We start from the raw sequence: 20,509 nt of genomic DNA on the forward strand, positions 1-20,509 counted from the left end.
TACAGTTTTCATAAGTAAATAGTAATCCACTTCCCTCATTTTCTTTTCTGCCTACCCCCTCTATGCACTTGGATTTCAATCCCTGATATAATTGCTTCTGTGCAGATTGCTTTTACCAAAAATGGCCACATCAAATCCAGTTCCATGGCTTGGCCACTCCTGCGTGAAGAGGTAGATTCTAGGTCCCCTCCCCTTGATCCTGGTTCAGCCTCTGTGACAACCTCCATTAATAGAATATGATAGAAGAGACATTGCTTGACATTCAAGACTAGGTTAGAAAAGAACGTGGAGCTCTCTGTACTGGTTCTCTCTCTCAGGATACTTGCCCTTGGAACCCAGGCACTGTGTTGTGAGGAAGCCCAAGCCACATGGAGAGGATGCATGTCGTGTGCTGGCCAACAACCCTAGCTGAGATCCCAGCCCGCAGCCAGCATCAATTTGCTAGACATACAATGACAACTTGTTGTCATTTTTTAATACCCAGCATGTTTTCTGGGAGAAAGAGAAAGAATTGAGATGGTTTATCTCCAGATGAATCCCACCCCCAGAAATCGAGTCATCCCCAGCCTTCAAGTCTTCCCAGCTGAGGCCTCTGACATTGTAGAACAGAGATAAACTGTCCCCCACTTTGCCCTTGTCCAAAGTGCTGACCTACGGAATCTGTATGTCTAATAAATGGTTGTTTTGCACCACTGAGTTTTGGAATAATTTGTTATGCAGCGGTAGATAACCAGAGCAACTCCTGAGAATTGTCTCCAAGTGGTCATTCGCCTGTTTGATTCTTTTCAATTAAAACTTGATTGTATCTGGGGACATAAAAAGACATATCTATACTGGAAATTGGGATGTTAACTTATTTATTACTGTGTCAGTGCTTCACCTATGAGCACTAAGTAAGCATTTCTCTGTAACATACCTCAGGTCCCATGCCCTACAGGGGCCGATATTAGTCAACACCTGACCAACAGAGAGATTCCAAACAGCAGTAAGCGGCGATACACTGGTCAAGTTCCCCGCAATCATTTCACTCTCAATGATGAAGAAGATTGCTTTAAGGCCCTGACTTGGGTAAGGAACAACTCTATCACCACAGAAGGTAAGGATGTTGGTAACTGTGAATCTTTTCAGAATAGCATTTTATTTTTATAATGAGTCTCATTCTTCATCTAGTTCCAGTATATAATTAGTGCCTAATTAATTCCAACCAAATCATTCATCTGTCGTGCTTTGTTTTCCAGATTAATTTACAACTTGTTGTCATTTTTGGATACCCAGCATGTTTGCTGGGGGAAGAAAAAAGCTTGAGATAGTTTAATTATCTATAATTATTTTATTACACAAAATGAATATCCGAAGAGCAAAGCATGGCTAAAATCATTAACTAATTAAAGAATAATTTAATAAGCAAACATGTTTAGCAATTATATGGAAAATATGTCTCCTTTTGTGAAGCTGAAAAGACCCAGGAAGAAAAAGAAAGGTCTGCATTGGAAAGGCTCTTGTCTTCTTTTCAAAGTCCATTGTTCTCTTTCTTGGTGTTACCGGCACAATCCTTCCCACAAACGTGCATATTTGAGTTGCATGCCACTTTTTGAATCAAAATAAGAGAGTAAACTATTTGTACCAATGCTTCTGCCACTCAAAAGTGTTTTCTCAAGCATCTTCCTTTCTATTGCTCGGATTAAATTGAAGTTGTTTGACTAGTAAAACAACCAGAACAGGGCCTGGCTACCTATTTGTTCTTTTTTTTTTTTTTTTTCCCCTGTTTGATTTTTTTTTTTTTAATTTTTTGTTTATTGCAGTAACATTGGTTTATAACATTGTAAAAATTTCAGGTGTACGTCATTGTACTTCTATTTCTGCATAGATTACATCATGTTGTCCACCAAAATACTAATTACAACCCATCACCACACACATGTACCGAATTATCCCTTTCACCCTCCTCCCTCCCCCCTTCCCCTCTGGTAACCACCAATCCAATCTCGGTCCCTATGTGTTTGTTTATTGTTGTTATTATCTACTACTTAATGAAGGAATTGAAACCCAGGAGTCAAGTTTTGGACATGACTTAGTGCAGCCCCTACATTTTACCTAAGGCTTTTGGTTGGGTTATACAACCCCCCATGGTGTGCTGGGATTCTAACTCAGACCTTCCATTCAGTCGAGGGAGGCAAAAATCATTAAGTGCCTAGAGTGTGGGGATCAATTAATTTATTTAATGTATTTATTTAAATATAACTTAATTATATTAACTAATGTAATTAATACATTAAAATTAAATATAAGTTCTGACTTTTGGTGGAAGATTTAGATATTAACTTTTTGTCAAGTTACTACAGTTACTTCATTAAAAATAAAAAATGGGTATCAAGTGACATTCAATACATTGCTGGATTTAATTTGTTAATACTGTATAGGCTATTTGCATCTAAATTCATAAGTGAGATTGGCCTGTAGTTTTCTCTTTTATGCTTTACTTGTCAAGTTTTTGGAATCAAAGGTATGATAGTCTTACAAAGTGTTTTTTGGAAGCTTTCCATATTTTTCTGGGATCTGGAATACTTTTGTGTAACCTAAAAGTTGGACAGAAATCACCCATAAAACCAGCTGGGTCTGGGACCCTTGGGCAGAGGTATACCAGACTTAAAATTTGTCAAAGTATTTTCATATTTGCCTCAGAACTTGGTATTATTTTCAGATTTTCATCTGTATGTGTTTAAACCTGTTTCAACATTTTAGTCATTCTTTAATCACCACCCCATGACCTGCATAGACTTAAGGAATTCTCTAATTTGAGGGTCAGCAAACTTTTACTGTAAAAGGCCAGATAGCAAATATTTTACACTTTGCAGGCCATATGGTCTCTGTCCCAGTTCCTCAGTTCTGCCATTGTAGCAAGAAAGCAGCCAAAGATAATACATAAATGAATGGGCATAGCTATGTTCCAATAAAACTTTATTTACAAAAATAGGTTATGAGCCATGGTTTGCAGAATACTGCTTTTATACATAGAAAGAGCACTATTCTCTCCTTCAGATGCCTCGTTTTTTGTGCTCTTGGTTGTCAGATGAGGGAAGAACATCAGTGTTATTCTGGTGACTTGAGTAGTTGTCAAAGATGGTGTCACTCTGGTGCCCACTTAAAGGGAAAAGCTTTTGCAGGATTTAAGAATGTCTCCCATCAGCCACTGCATAAAAGCTTCTGAGTGCCTGCTTTTGTCCACTAAACAGCCAGGATAAGAAGTATATAGAAATTAGTTTCTTGTCTTAAATGTAGGCTATTTTCCCCAGGTCCAGTGCTAATGACACTCCCAGGGCACCTCCCAGGTATGTGCACTTAACACTCAGATGCTGGGCCCAGCTTTGGGAGGCATCTGAGAAACTCAGCCCAGCAAAGTTAATTCAACTCTGTGTGGTGGTCCTTTTCAAATGACTTTTCATGACAGGAAAGTTAGAAAGAAAAATGTTAACTTCCTGCCTTAAGGAAGCTCTTTCTTTTTGTAACTTTTCTATAATTAGAGTCATAGTCAGACTTGAGATTAATTAGTCCCATTCTAAATAATATCTTCCTCACATGGGTTGCCGTAGGATTAAATGAGATAAATAAGATATTACATGTCCAACACACAAAAGTGTCTCATACATAGTAGGAGTTCAATAATATAGGCTGCTGTTAGCATTACTGTTACTACCACTGCATGTGATGGAGTTGTTGCTATGCACTGGAGGTTCCCCAGAGTGTAAGTCTCAGCCCCTGCCATCCTGGTGATAGTACGGCCAAGGACACAGTCTCTACACAGAAGGTGGGGATCTGTGTGCACCAGGGGCCAGTCCAGTTGTAGAGAGTCGCTATGGCCTTAATGAGAATCCTGGAGGCTGTGAAGTTTGGAGAAGACTTCCCCGAGAAAGGAAGATTTGAGCTCAGCCTTAGAGACGGGCAAGATAAGCAAATGGAGAGAGAGGTTGGGGGAGTTCGATTTGTATCCAAAAGACAGTGGCGCAACAACTTGGCCTGGGGAGACTCCTGAGGGGCAGCAGTGTGAGATGCAGGCGGAGGAGCAGGCGGAGGACCTCAGGGTCCAGCCAAGTCCAGGCCTAACTGGTTCCTTTGTAGGGATTGGGGAACTAGTGAAGGCTAATAAGCAGTGCACAAAGCAGCACTTCAGGAAGGTGAGCTTTCCGTTGGCAGCACCCATCCAGTAGAGAGAAAGCCATCTAGTAAGAATGGAGTAGAGAAGACCACACTAGGCAGTGGGAGGTGGGGCGGCCATGCATGCAGGTAAGGGTTGGCACAGCTGCTTCCAGCTTATTTCCAAGTCTGTTATGGGATGACTATATTTGAAGCTAGAAACTAGAAGTCTGGAACATCATGAAAAGCAAGGAGCAGGGCTGCATTCCTATACCTGTTACCATCGCCCCACCTGTCAGTCCGTGCTTACTCTTCATGTCACCTTAATAACACCAGGAAGAATGTGGACATTTGTCATGATAGTTAGCTTTTGCTCCCTCAGTACTAATTTTCCCCTTTCTGGATAGTTCAGGGTGGGGTTGGAAGGAGGGAGCTGAGGACAGGGCCCTTCTCAGAAGAGTCTGAGAAAAAATCTCCCGTGTCTCATTGGCTGTGAGTGGGTCACATGTCCATCCAGGAATCACACCTCAAATCCTGGAAACACCAGGCCTAACTTTGCTGAAGCACAGGGACTTGAGGGGAGGGGCTTATTTGCTGAAGAAGGTGGGGGGATTGTTCTAGAAGGACAGGTGGATGCTGGGTAGCAGAAACAATGGATGATCACTAGGAGGAGGTTGGCTCTCCTCTGAATTTCTGTCCATTGAAACTATACAGATATCACCCCAAAGCATCACCACTTTCCCCCCAGCTGCTGTTTTGTCACGCCGCCTTCTGCTTCTTTTCTGTGATGGAATTAGTCCAGTGTGCAGGAAACGGTTTCCTGGGCTCTAGAGTTGGATGGATTTATAGATGTAAAGTATCCTAAACTATTAGAACTGCTCCAGTATCATGGAGAATAGCTGACGTCACCGGCTCAAATGCTGCTTTCAATTGCAAACAAAACCTGGGGGGTTCAGCGGGGGTGGGGGTTCAGATAGAACCCAGCAACCTAATACATTCGAAGAGTTTATGGCATTAATTGAAACTAATTGAAATTCATCTGCTATTACTTCTGTACTTTCCGTGAAAATGAAAAGTAGGATGAAAGTAAAATAAAAAAATAAAACTGCCTTAATGGCCTGAAATGGATCAATTATTTTCATCTTTAGCTAAACATGGTTTACTGCCTTATTAAAAGCATGGTTGTAGAAAAAGTATAACATTAAAATTCCAGTGCATGAATCACAGAACAAAGCCTTTGTTATGTTGTAACTAATATATTCTGCCCTTTTTATCTGGCAGAGCAAAATAGGACAGGTCAGGCTCGGGTCATAGAAATCTTATGCTTTGACTTATAAAAATTAAAAAGAGCATTCTCTGGTCTATTCTTGGACATGATATGTTTTTTCAGTGAGTGTTTATTTCATAATTTATTAATATTCTATGATATCTATCTAAAATTATTTCATAAAATGCCAAGTTGAGTATTTTGGGGGGGAGTGTGTTATATATTTTGCTGCAATTATAGTGTAGTGTGAGCACTGGTTCTGCAATCAGACTTGGCAGATCTTAGTCCTGCTGAACCGTCCACTTGCTGTGTGGCCTGGAGCTTGTTACTTAACCTCTCTGTCCTCAGTTTTTTGGAGAACATAATAAACCTTATCTCACGGGCCTGTTCTGAGGATGAATGAGGTCATACATAATCACTCTATGCCTCTTTTGAAGTGGAAAAAGAAAATATAATTCTTCATTAAAATACAATGGAATATGTACATATCATAGAAATAATTAAAAAGATACGAATTATAAAATGTAGTTTATAATTCTTGTTTTCTCTGGTCTTAAAAATATATTAGCTATGAAGAAAAATTCATATTAATATCCTTGGGCATAAATCCTGAATTTGTTTTTTTTTTTTTTAAAGAGTAAATGTCTTTTTTTTTATTATTTTATTTATTTATTTATTTATTTTTTCCCCCAAAGCCCCAGTAGATAGTTGTATGTCATAGCTGCACATCCTTCCAGTTGCTGCACGTGGGACGCGGCCTCAGCATGGCGGGAAAAGCGGTGCGCAGGTGCGCGCCCAGGATCCGAACCCAGGTCACCAGCAGCGGAGCGCAAGCACCCAACCGCTAAGCCACAGGGCCGGCCCTGAATTTGTTTCTTATACTCTTGAGATGTGATTTCATGGCTAGGCTACCAGATCAGGAAATCCTTCCGTTTTCTTGTTTTCAAGTGATAGTTTTCTTCCTGGAAAATCCTTCATCTTTAGAGTATTGAGCATGGTAATGAAATAGCAGCAAAGCATACTTTCTAGCCGGTTAAAATTAAAGCACTCAGTTCAAAAGAATAAAATGCCTTTTTAGCATCCACTAAAAAATGATTTGTTAAAAAAGTTGTTCTGTTACTTTTAGGGCAAATCTATGTCTAAACATATTAACACCATATTTAATTTTTTGAACTTAATAGAAAGATCAACTTAGCGTTTCGTTTCTATAAAGCCATATTACCTTTAAATATTAGTAAGTTGTCTAGCTTCTGGAAACAATTATTTACCTCCTCCAGGAACCAGGATAATGAAACTGGCATCTTTTTCCCCCTGATTAAGCTAAACTGAAGAACCTCCTAAATCTGGGTCTGTTATGACAGTTGAAATTTTAAAGTGTGATTACCTTATTGTGGTAGTCACAATCAAAGTTGCTGGTGTATTCATTTACACCTTCAAAGAGTTTGCATCAAAAAGCAAAAAGATCCGGGCTGGCCCAGTGTGCAGCAGTTAAGCGCGTGAGCTCCCCCGAGGCACGGGGTTCATAGGCTCGGACCCCAGGCACGCACAGACGCACCGCTCGTCAAGCCACGCTGTGGCGGTGTCCCATACGAAGTAGAGGAAGATGGACACGGATGTTAGCCCAGGGCCAATCTTCCTCAGCAAAAAAGAGGAGGATTGGCATCAGATGTTAGCTCGGGGCTGATCTTCCTCACACACACACACAAAAGCAAAAAGATAACCTTTACATTTATGCCAACATTTTAAATGTAAGTCGTGGTGCTTTTTCAGTCAGAGGGGGAGAATTGACAGCTCGCCAAGGTAGCTGTCCGAGTCATCACTTTCCCTCTCTTTCTTCCAAGCTGGGCTGTCGACACCAAAGCCCCTCTTTCCTCTTGGAAGCACCGTTGCACATTTCATCTCAAAGGTCAGCAGGGAGAGAATCTCTGAGTGCTCCTTCTTGCCAACTTGAATTTCAGGAGCTTGCACGCAGTCATTGTTTTAATGGTGCCCTCCTTGCACTCTGCTTTGTGTTTCAGATCTGTAATCTTACTAATGCATAATTTATTCCCTAAAAGGAGCAACAAAGATTGGCCTTCCATGAAAACGGCTATAGTTGTATTCCATTATCCTTTATTGAAAATTCGCCCAGACTATTCTAATCATCAGTTATCATTCCCCATTTGAATGTAGGGCAGCCCACCATTTTACCTCTGTCACCTATCAGATCAAGTGCGAAAACTGGTCAGTTCTTATCTATTCAATAAACTGAGCTGCAAAGAAGACAGTGACCGGATCTTTTAGCATAAAACTGACATGCAGGGGTCCTCAGCTTTCTCACTCTATTTCTTCCATATATGCATAGAGACTTCAAAAGAATATATATGATATCTCAATTATGTGAAAGAAGCCCTTGCAATCTGTCATCTCCTTCTAAATATCTGCAAAGACTCCGTGAGTTATAAAGCACCTAAATGGTTGAAATACATTGACTAAATTAATCTTGAACTAACTGAAGTTGTCTGACATTAAACGCATGCTGTAAATGAGTATATGTCATGGGTCCCACATAACCTGAGGCTGCCTCACCCCCTCTGTGCAGCCATTGGGTGTTCCGCACCACAGACACCCCCTCCACTGCATCTCCTACACTCTGGCAGGGGCACAACTGTCAGGCCCAACATCTCCCTCCCTCCCTCGGGCAAAGCCTTCTCACTGTTGTTCACAGCTCAGTGCAGCCACCCAGTCCTGGCACCTGGAAACCACTTTCTTTCACTTACTTTTAAACTCTTTCTTCCTTCTAATTCTTACCCAGCAATTGAAGAAAATCTATTTTTCTGAGCCTCTCTCTGCTCTTTCATCTCTCTTCCCTCTTTCTTTTGTTCTGCAGTTCCTTCTTTCCCCATCTTCCCTCCTTGAGTCAACCAAAAATTGACCCGACTGTCACAACACGATAGTTATACAGTGACTAACCTCCATATGAAATATTCTCATTTCCCTGGGTTTAAGCGCCAACCAGTATGGCAGGACTACTATTTTATGCTGCTGTGTTGTAGGCGCATGCAAATTTTGGTTACATTTAGGATTATGTAGGATTTTGTGAGCTAGACTGGAAACCTAATAACCACACCTAGCATTGTTAGGGGGAACATGTTTCTATCTTATAAATCTCAGGTATATAACCTATACTGTAGTTGGATATTTCTTCTAGTGCCAACTTAATAGTGAATACCAAGGAGAAATATGTTGTAGAAAATCTTGCCACAGTGAGGTTGTTCTGTAATAAATATTTAGAGGGCACAAAAGTAATGCCCAGTTACCTTAGGATCAGCAATCTGATAAACCTCAAACAATCATCCATGCATCTAGTCAGGAAACGTTTTGTCACATCCATTGTAGGCCATGTACTGTGCAAGGCTCCAGGGATAACATGGTTGGCAGGGCAAACTTGAAGTCATCTCATCGGTAAGCCAAGGCACGTAGACTGTGGTGAGTGCAGGAAAGGAAAAGTAGAGACTGCCACGGGCCTACTGGCACCTCACCTGGCTGGAGGCAGGACCATCTGCAGGGGCCCAGGCACAACCACAGGCTGTGGGGAGGCCTTGACATGCGGGCTTCAAAAGCACGAGTTCCACCCCATCCACACTAGTAAAATTACTCCGATAAATAGAAGTAATCATATTTTTATGCCTAGGTTGATTAGTCACAAAATGAACAAATGAGTAATTAAAATCTTTGTCTACTAGTTTTTTCTGGGGGACTCCCCAAAATACAAGACCTTGATTATTCTATGAATTATCTCCATGCTTATATTTTTGCTGTTAGCTTATGAAAAAATTATTTATGGGCAACTGAGTGAAGCCAATGTTATTGTTAACAGCTCTAAATGTTATTATTATTATTGATAATAATAATAATGAGAAATTGTGTATAAAAGTGCCTAGCTTTCTGCCTGGTACATGGGAATCACGAGATAAACGTGAATTGAATCTAAAAATTCTTTACAAAATAAAAGTGAGAAATGATGGAGAAAGAACTCACACGAGTTCTTCTTCTTATTATATTATATTATTATTATTATTATTATTATTATTATTCCTGTGGGAATAATCTCCCACAGGATGGGGACATTTAAAAGGCAAGAGATTGAACTGACAACTTGTTATATTTAACAAATTATAATGAGACTCTACTACATTTTATAGGTAATGAGAGAAATATAACTAAATAATCATATAAAACATATTGAAATGACAAATTGTACATGAAATCACATAGGCATTTATTTCATATATGCCCAATACAACTGTGATGGTCTGGACTATTGTTGAGCAAATATCCACACCCTCCCCTTCCCACTGTGGGCAGAGTTTGTTTCCCACTCCCTTTACCGTGAGCGTGGCCACGTGGCTTGCTTTGGTCAATGGAACGTTAGTGGATGTAATGCAAGGAGAGCCTTGAAAAGTGCTTGAGCAGTTGTGCTTGCCCTCCTGTGCTCCTGCATTTCTCCATAAACAGAATAGGCCTTTGGTATCTGTTGGTCCAAAGAAGATGCAAGACGCATGGTGCAGACCTGACCCCAACCACAGCTTGGAGCCAGATTGGCTGACGTCAGCCAGCCCACAGATGTGTGAGCAGACCTACAACAGGCTTATTGTTGTTTGACATTGAGTTTTGGGATAGTTTGTTATGCAGCATTATCATGACAATAGCTGACTGTTATGATAACCAAAGCCTCATATGGGGGGGTTGTTTCAAATTAAAGGTAGACAAAACTATTTAGACATTAGAATATCTATAAATAAACATCTAATTTTAATAGTATAGGTTTTATAAAGTGTACTACCTTTTGAATTGAATGCATCATCCTCTCATACCTGCCAATAATCCGTGGGCAACCCTTGCTGGATAGTACAGCTTTCCAAACCCCAGCAGCATTACATTGCCTAGGTTTTCATGAGCCTGTAATGAAAAAGCCCTGCTCACAGTATAGTTACTAAAGCTAACATGAAGGAGACTGCAAAAACATTAAACTCTGAGTTGCGTGGGGCCTAAATACTTAAATTTGTTTCACTGAAAATAAATATTGTTTTGGCATGCATATTTTAAAAGGGCAGAAGACCTCAAACCTTTGACAGTTTTAGGTTCAAGCTTTGGCTTTCCTGGCAGGCTGGCTCTTTGTTGTGCCAGACAGCCAGGATTCATGTTTCGCAGCAGGTGGGAGCCTCAATAATTTAAGCAAAATGTTGGTTCTTTCAGCCAAGGAAAATGCAGCTCACCAAGGAATGTTGCATTAGAACATCTAAATAGGGAGAAAATCATAGCCACAAAATTGGAGCATCCTAGCAAGGGCAGGAAGGAAGGACCCCACCCCCAGGCTTCAGTGCCCTCACTGGCATTCCATATTTGAGCAACAGGAAGAATGGAAGAACTTTCTAGATGCTGTTACCCTCACAGAAACCATCTGAAAATTATTTTAGTTTATTTTTTTCTAAGCAAATAAAACAAGCCCTTACATCTCCTTTCAATTTTGGATTGAAATAGATTTTTGCATAATTTATTCGACCAAATTGAATAAATACATTTGCCATTTATTTTGCTTCATGAAATTCCTTTTCATACCGTCTCATAAACAGGAGAAAAAAGATAGATTCAATGAATGTATCAATTTTTGTGGTAAAATTGTTACAGTTTGCCTGAAACGTAAGTCTACAGCAGTTTCTGTCTTTGTGAAATGGTAAAAATGCCAATTCAATATCAAAAATAGCATATAAATCGCATATAATACATTTTACCCATTTAATAGTGTCATTGATCTTAAAACTGATGAAATTAGTAGAATAGCATATATAATTACTTCTGTAGTATTTTTAAGAACTATAAATAAATAGTATAGACAGTTACCATCAAAATGCTCTTATATAGGGGAAATCTTTCAAGAACATTTTGTGATTTTGTTTTTGCTTACCAAAAGAACACTCTTCATTCTCTTTTGCTGGGTCTTGACACATTAAATTCTAAAAATCAGAATTTGAACCTTTATAAATTATCCAGTGAAAAGCAGAATATTCTAGTCTTTAGTTCTCAAAAAAGGAAAAATTTCCTTGAAATCAACTGAGTTCAACATTTAAATATTGAACTATCTGTACCATCATGTACATGAATATTTTTTTAGCATTGTCCTTTTCATCACTTAGGAAGAAGTTGTATATATTGCAAACTTTAGTTTAGTAATTTTTTTTCCTTAATAAGTATAGCAAATAGAGAATAAAAACAAGATAAAAGGTTTTATTCTAGATGGTTTCATTTAGCATAATTTCAACTTTCAAATTATAGGAACATAAATGAATGTCCTACCTCTGTGTTAAAAGTACTTGACTACTTTGTGGGATGTTTTGTGCCAATTCTTTACTAAATTATCTTGGTTGCCGTTGCTAGGTAACACCACTGGCTTCCCGCAGTTGGAAAAAGAAGAGGATTATAGGGAGCAATTCGGCATTATTAGCATTTGACTAATAAGTTTATTGGTTTTTTCAACTGTATATCTTAGCATTTTCCCTCTTTTCTAGGGAATGTCATTGTCTATGGGAATACAATTGACACTTACACCACAGTGGAGACTCTCTTAAACCTTGGTGTGAAGGGCTCCTGCATCCACCTGGTGCAGCCCCCGCCCACCTCCAACATCACCTGCATCAACAACTACTCGGTGGAAGGCGCAGTGGAGGACGCGCTCAGAGCAGCAGGGGTTACCATTTATCAGGACGCACTCCTGGCTCAGTGGAACGATGGCCGGCACCCAGACCCCATTCAGAGCGCCTGCTTCACCACACCCACCAAGCCTTTCAAACTTCCATGTGCCGTAAGTAGGTCCCTTCCACGGGGAGAGCCCGTCACCTTCCAGGGACTTGGGGTCTGAAAGATGGTGGGTGGTGAATTTATAGTCACAGGTTTTGGGTTTTGTTTTTGAACTCTTCAGATTATCTATTGCTGAGGAACAAGTGATACCAGCTCAAGACAAGGTTGACATAAGGGAAGCCATATTGGAGAAAAGAAACCCTATTGTAACTTTCAATGACCTCTGACAAACTAAGCCAGCTGGATATGCACCCTCCAGGAGATCTAACTGCTCTGTAGATTTTACAACCCCTGCTTGGGTGTGTACCTCCCAGCTGTGATAAGATGATAACTTTGTTCTTTTGAGTTCCTTAGGAATGTGATGACCCCTGAAGAGAGAGTCTCTGCTGATAGCCATCATCAATGAAAACTAAAAGATCTGGTGTCACAACTCCCTGTCTGTAACACCTGAGGGTCGACATTCATAACCCTCTCCCCTATACTCCACGAGGCTATATAAGTGCTGTAAGATTTTGTGTCCCCTTAACATGGTTCTTTCAGACATTAGTCGGCCACCTTCCCCCTTGCTAGCAAGCTGTAATAAACTGCCCTTTCTTTTCCACCATCTTGCCTCTTGATGATTGGCTTTTGTCTCGCAGTGAACAGATTGCGCCCTTTGTGCAGTAACACAAGCCACCCCAAACTTAGTAGCATAAAACAATAACAATAATTTATTATTATCTCTTCTGGTCCTGGGGTTTGACTGGGTTCAGCTGGGCAGTTCTTACTCAAGGTCTCTCATGTGGTTGAAGTCAGACTGAGGGTGGGACTGGAATCATCTAGAAGGCTTGTTCACCCACATGTCTGGCTGTTGATGCTAGATCAACTTCAATTGATATTTTGGCCAGAATGCTTATAATTGGCCCCTTCATGGGACTGAGCTTCCTCTCAGTATGGTGGCTTGGTTCTAAGAGCAAGTAGAAGAGAGGGAGAGGGAAAGAGGAGGGGAGAGAGAGAGAGAGAGAGGGAGAGAGAGAGGGAGACAGAGAGATGCTTTATCACCTTTCATGACCAAGCCTCAGAAGTCAAGCAGCATCTCTTCCACTGCATTCTGTACACTAGATGCAAGTAACTAAGGCCCGCCCACATTCAAGGGGAAGAGAATTAGACCCCAGCTTTTCATGGAAGGTGAAGATGTGAAAAGTGCTAACATTGACTGAGAGCTTGTCATGTCCCAGGCAGTGCTGCCTGCTTGCAGTGCATTCTGTCAGATCCTCACAACAGCTCTGTAAAGGGAAGCATCCTCATTGTACAGATGAAAATGCTGTGACTCCAAGTCAGCATTGTGCCGGGATCCCAGCCCAGGTCAACAGGACCCCAGAGTCTATGCTGCTGTTAACCTCCTAAGATTCTGGAAACAGCAATAATGGGTCTTTCCACATGAAATAGAGACTTAGAATATATATATGTATATAATATATATATATACACACTATATATATTATATATAGTGTGTATATATACACACTATGTATCTATCTATCATCTATCTATCTATCTATCTATCTAGAGAGAGAGAGAGAGAGAGGGAGAACTTTTCTTTTGGAGTGTGTAACAACTTGTCTTACAACCTGTATCCTCAGAGTTACCAGTTCAGGGGATTTGCAGAAGCCAGCGAGAGGGAGAGAGGGATGAGGCCAGTCAGCCTCATGGAGAAGCAGGAGACCCCTCACAAAGGGGAGGCTGAGGTTAGTGTGAGTATTGGGACTGTGTAGCTCAAAGGTTTATGTGAGTGGTTGTAATAAAGAATGCCAGCAACATCTAGTGGGCAGACTGGTTGGGGGAGGTCAGTGGAGGTCAGAGCAATCCCTTGCTAGGAGTAGGGGTTGGTCAGCCTAAGTCAAGGCTTCTTACCCAAGTGCTCCTAAGTGTAGATGATGGTGACCCTCATCCCCCTTGGGTCTAGACAGGAGGTCAAAGCCGATCACCACCACAAAAGAGGGTTCTCTGGAATTTCTCATTTTATCCCGATAATCCATGGAAATTTTGCATTCTGCTCTTTGGTACATTCATTTATTCTTTCATTCCACGAATATTTTTTGAACACCTACTAGATCTCAGGCTTTGTCCTAAGTGTGAGAGATAAACCAGTGAAAAAGACAGAAAAAGTTCATTTTATTTTAGTATAAAAGTGATATCATCTACACATGTATGTCACAATACCTATTTAAGATAGGAAAAATCAAAATGTTTTCACTCAAATTTTCCCCCAAAATGATGATCCTGGAAGATGTGCCAAGTTTATCTTGGGGAACCTCGAGGCGAACACACACTCTGTTTAGGAAGCAGAGATGTAAGAAAACCTCCCCAAATACCCAGTTGAATACAGGTTCTCTCACAGCCCCCTCTGGCCTTCACTTCCTTGTTTAGATCAGAATTGGAATCATGGCAAGGACATCTTGTGAATATTTTCAACTGCCTTGATCCAACACACCTTCCTGCTAGAACTTCATCCTAAAGCAGTGCGAGTCAGACTTGGCCTGTCTGCTGTCAGGTTCAGTCTCCTGCTTCTCCTGTCTGCTCTGTACCACAAGGAATGGCCTCTGCGGGCGACATTTCCCAGGCCCAGTTGCTCTCTGACTTTCATCTGTGTTCAGCCAACTGTAGATACTGGCAGGAGATTAGAAATAAGAAGGGAGAAGTCAGGGTATTTATCCCTCCTACTGTCAGCTTTGGGTAGCATCTCTGGAGGGCATTAGGAAGCTTTTGGTGGGGATGAATATATTCATTATCTTAACTCTGTTCGTGGTATTGTGGGTTGAATTATGTCCCTCCAGAAACATATTGTCCTAATCTCCAGCCTGCTAATGTGACGTTATTGGAAATGGGATCTTTTAATTTTTTTTGTGAGGAAGATCGGCCCTGAGCTAACATCTGCCAATCCTCCTCTTTTTTGCTGAGGAAGACTGGCCCTGGGCTAACATCCATGCCCATCTTCCGCCACTTTATATGGGACGCCACCACAGCATGGCTTGACAAGCAGTGCGTCGGTGCGCGCCCGGGATCCGAACCTGCGAACCCTGGGCCGCCGCAGGGGAGTGCGCGCACTTAACTGCTGCGCCACTGGGCCGGCCCCTGGAAATAGGATCTTTGCAGATGTAATCAAGTAAAGAGAAGGTTATGCTGGATTGGGGTGGGCCCTACATCTAATTACTAGTACCCTTCCATGGAGAGAAAGATTTGATGACTCAGAGAAGACAAATGAAGAAGAAGGCCGTGTGATGATGGAGGCAGAGCTTGGAGTGATGCAGCTGCAAGTCAGGGAACAGCAAGGAGTGCTGGCAACCACCAGAAGCTAAGAAGAGACGAGGAAGGAGTCTTCCCTAGAGCCTTAGGAGGGAGCATGGTCATGAAAATACCTTGATTTCAGACATCTAGTCTCCAGAACTGTGAGAAAATGAATTTCTGTTGTTTTTAAGCCACCCAGTTTGCAGTACTTTGTTACAGGAGGCCTAGGAAACTAAAACAGATGGTGTCACAAGTAAATACATCTGCTAAAACTAGAATTTTTATAACTGGAATTATACATTATTTACTATTTTATATTTGGCTTCTTTCACTCAGCATATTAATATTAAGATTCATCCATATTATTCCACGTATCAATAGTTCATTCCTTTTTATTACTGAGTAGTATTCCATTGTATGGGTCTACCACATTTTGTTTATTCATTCACTTCTGGTGCACATTCTTGTACACGTTTTTGTATAGGTATATTTTCATTTGTCTTAGCTGTATACCCAAAGAATGGCTAGCTCATATGGTAGGTGGATGTTTACCCTTTTAAGAAGCTGCCATACTGTTTTCCAAAGTAGCTGTATCGTCTCACACTTCTACCAGCAACGTATGCGAGTTTCAGTTGCTCCATATTCTTGTCAGCACTTGGTATTGTCAGTCTTTCTAATTTTAGCCATTCTAGTGGGTATGACCTGATGTATCATTGTGTTTTTAATTTGCTGCAAATTAAAATTAACCTGATGGTTAATGATATTGGGCATCTTTTTATGGGCTTATTGGCTATTGTTAGATCTCCCTTTATGCAGCATCTGAGCTATTGTAAATGAGTTTTTAAAATTTTGTTTTCCAACTGGTTACCGCTAGTATATAAAATGCACCTGATTTTGTACATAAACATTGTAACCCGAGACATTGCTAAATTCACTTATTAGTTCTAGTAGTTGCTTTCTAGATATATAAACATACCATCTGCAAATAGGGACAGTTTTACTTCTTATTCCAATATTTAGGCCTTTTATTTCTTTTACTTGTTCATTCTACTGGCTGGGGCCTCCAGCATAATGTTGAATAAAAGTGGGGAAAGTGGACCTTCTTGTCTTTTTCCATATCTCAAAAGAAAACTTTCAGGCTTTCACCACTAAATATGAGGTTAGCTGTGGGGTTTTCTTTGGTGCCTTTTGTCTGACTGAGGGAGTAACCTTTTATTCCTTTGTTCAGAAGAATTATCATGAATAGCTGTTGAATTTTGTCAAATGAATTTTTCATATCTATTAAAAAAATCATAGTCTTTTCTCCTTAATTCTATTTTTTTTGTGTGTGTGTGAGGAAGATTAGCCTTGAGCTAACATCTGTTGCCAATCCTCCTCTTTTTGCTGAGGAAGATTGGCCCTGGGCTAACATCCATGCCCATCTTCCTCTACTTTACATGGGACACCGCCACAGCATGGCTTGACAAGTGGTGTGTTGGTCCGTGCCCGGGGTCCGAACCTGGCAAACCTGGGGCCGCCAAAGTGGAGTGCGCAAACTTAACCACTATGCTACCAGGCCGGCCCCTCCTTAATTCTGTTGATAATGGTAAATTACGTCGATTGATTTTCAAAATGTTCAGCCAACCTTACATTTCTAGAATAAACCCCCTAGTCAGTCACGGTGTATTATCCTTCTCTGTATTGTTGAATTTGATTTGCTAATATGTTTTAAGAACTTTTGAAACTATTTTGCAACTATATTTATGAGGGATATTGATCTATAATTTTCTGTTTTTGTAATGTCCTTGTAAGTTTTTGGTATTTGGGCTATGCTGGCCTTATAAAATATTTTAGGCCATGTTCCTTCTTCCTCTATTTTCTTGGTGTTATTTCTTCCTCAAATGTTTGATAGAATTAACCAGTGAAACCATCTGGGCCTGGAGTTTATTTTGTGGGAAGATTTCTGATAAATTCAATTTCTTGACTATATATAAGCCTATTCAGATTTTCTACTTCTTCTTTATCAATGTCAATTTTGGTAAGTTGCATTTTTCAAGAAATTTGTCTATTTCATTTAAATTGGTCAAATTTGTTGGCATTGAGTTGTTTATATGCTGATATATTATCTATTTAAAGTCTAAGATCTGTTGTAATAATCCCTCTGTCACTTCTGATGTTGGTGAATTGTTCAATCTCTCTCTCTTGAACTGATGAGAGAGAGAGAAGAGACACAGAGACAGAACTGTCTGAAGTTTTCTATCTAGCTAGATGCTTGTCAATTTTATTGATTTCTTGCAAAGTACCAGCTTTTGAGTTTGTTAATCTTCTCTGTTGTCTGTCAGTTTTCTCTTTCATTGATTTCTGCTCTTAACAATTATTTCCTTATTTCTGCTTGCTTTGGATTTACTTGGCCCTTCATTTTTCTAGTTCCTTAAGGTAGAACCTTAGGTTGTTGTTTATATAAGCATTTAAAGCTATAATTCTTCTTCTGTGTTTTAGCTGCATCCCACAAATTTTAATATGTTGAATTTTCATTATTATTTAGTTCAAAATATTTTCTAATCTCCTTTGTGATTTCTTCATTGACCCTTGGATTATCTAGAAGTGTGTTGTTCCTAGATATCATATTTTTGTTGATTTCTAATTTAATGCCATTATGGTTAGAGACATATTCTTTATGATTTCAATCCTTTAAGATTTGTTGAGACTTGTTTTATGTCCAAGCATGTGGACTGTCTCTGTGAACATATAGAGAATATGTAGTTTGTGTTATGGTGTTGTGTTCTATAAACAACAATGAGTTCAGTGTGACTGATAGTGATGTTTGACTCTTCTACGTCTTTACTGATGTTTTTGTCTAGTTCTATCAATCGCCAGGAGAGGGATATTAAAATCTCTTACTGTTATTGTGGAATTTTCTATTTCTTCCTTTAATTCTGTTAATTTTTGCTTTATCTTTTTTGAGGCTCTGTTATTAAGAACTTGAACATTTATAGTTGTTATATCTGCCTCATGAGTTGTACTTTCTATCATTATGAAGTTTCCCTCTCTATCTCTGCTAAAATTCCTTATATTAAAGTCTACTTTATCTGATATCCTTCTTATGTTTACTGTTTGCATGGTGTATTTTTTTAATCCATTTACTTTCTACTTATATGTGTCTTTATACCTAAAATGTCTCTTATAGGTATCATAAAGTAGATTGTATTTGTATTTTTATTGCTGCATAACAAATTACCACAACCTTAGCAGCCTAAAACAACATCCATTTGTTAGCTCATAGGTCTGTAAGTCAGAAGTCGTGGTGTGGCTGGCTTCTCTGCTCAGGGACTCTCAAGGCTAAAATCAAGGTGTCAGCCAGGCTGCGCTCTATCTGGAGCTTGGATTTGTGGTAGAATTTAGTTCCTTGAAGCTGAGGACTGAGGCTCAGACAGGTCCACTCAGTTCCTAGAGGCCAGCCACACTCCTTGCCACATGGCCCCTTCCATTTTCAAGCCAGTAACAGAGAATCTCCCTCAAATCCTCCTCACACTTTAAATCTGCTCCTTCAGGATAAGTCTGCTGTCTTTGTAAGGGCTCACCTGATTAGGTTGGGCCCACAGAACATATCTTAAAGTCAGCTGTGCCATATAACATCACCTATTCATGGAAGTTACCATCTCATCATATTCACAGTTCATGCCCACATTCAAAGAGGTGTTTGGGAATCTTGGGGACCAGCTTAGAAAGTTGCCTACCCCATGGTTTTTTATCCTTTCTGACCATCTCTGCATTTTAATTGCAGTATTTAGACCATTAATATTTAGTGTAATTATTCATATGGTTAGATTTAGGTCTACCATTTTATTTGTTTACTGTTTGTCTCTTCTGTTGTTTGTTATTCTCTTCTCCCTTGCCTGCTTTTTTTTTAAATTAGAGTATTTTTTAGTATTCTATTTAAATTAGCTTTTTAGTTATATCTTACTTTATTTTTTAGTGGTTGATCTATGGATTATAATATACATCAGTAATCTTTCACATTCTAGTTAGAGTAATATTGTACCATTTCACATAAAATATAAAAACCTTGCAACTGTACAGGTCCCTTCTCACTCCCTGGACATGCTTTTCTGTTATAGTTGTCATGTGTATTATATCTACACACATTGGAAAAACAATATTATAATTTTTGTTTTAAACAGTTGTATATATTTTAAAGAACTTAAGAAGAAAAATAGACTTTTCTAATTTTCTAATTAGATATTTTCTAATTTTATTGATCTGTTTTCATTTATGAAGAACCAGGTTTTCCTCTGATATAATTTCCCTTCACCCTGAACAGCTTCCTATAGCATACACAATTGCAGGTCTGCTGGTAACAGAGTCTCCGGTTTTCCTCTGTCTTAAATTACCTTTAATTTGACTTCATTCTTGAAGGATATTTCTACTGGTTATAGAATCATGATCTGACAGGTTTTTTTTCCTTTAAACGTTTTGAAGATGTTTTCCACCATCTTCTGACATCCAAGAGTTTTGATTTAAAAAGTCTGCAGTCATTCAAACCGTTGTTCCCCTTGTATGTAATGTGTCATTTTCCCCTGGATGCTTTCAGGATTTTCTCCTTTTCTTTGGTTTTTAGCAGTTTGATGCTGTGGAGGTTTTGTGTTTATTACATCTCAAAGCATAGTTTTTCTTGAATTTATCTTGTTTGATGTTCACTGTGCTTCTTGAATCTATAAATTTATGACTTTCACTAAATTTTAGCAAGTTCTTGGCCATTATTTCTTGCCTCATTCTTCTTTCCTCTCCTTCTGGGACTCCAATTACATATCTGTTAGACTTTTTACTGTTGTCTCATGGGTCTTTAAAGCTCTGTTAGTTTGTTTCAATCTCTTTTTTTCCTCTCTGTTCTTCAAATTGGATAATTTCTATTGCTATAACTTCAAGTTCACTGACTCTTTCCTTTATCATCCCTATTTTTCTATTAGTACGTAAAGTGACTACAGTCCACTCTTTTTTAAAAGTCACCAAAATAAGGAAAATTACTCT

At 39.5% G+C, this 20,509-nt stretch overlaps 1 protein-coding gene across 1 annotated transcript in view; it reads left to right on the forward strand.

Annotated features, from left to right (window-relative positions):
• CFAP61 (cilia and flagella associated protein 61) overlaps positions 1-20,509 on the forward strand; it is a 286,840-nt gene that overhangs the window by 199,364 nt on the left and 66,967 nt on the right. Inside the window, exons 20-21 of the mRNA XM_058563317.1 lie at positions 922-1,096; positions 11,947-12,239. Of these exons, the coding sequence (XP_058419300.1) occupies positions 922-1,096; positions 11,947-12,239 (468 nt within the window). The remainder of the gene's footprint in view (positions 1-921; positions 1,097-11,946; positions 12,240-20,509) is intronic.

This window comes from Diceros bicornis, chromosome 19 (assembly GCF_020826845.1).
Source record: "Diceros bicornis minor isolate mBicDic1 chromosome 19, mDicBic1.mat.cur, whole genome shotgun sequence".
Taxonomy (NCBI): domain Eukaryota; kingdom Metazoa; phylum Chordata; class Mammalia; order Perissodactyla; family Rhinocerotidae; genus Diceros; species Diceros bicornis.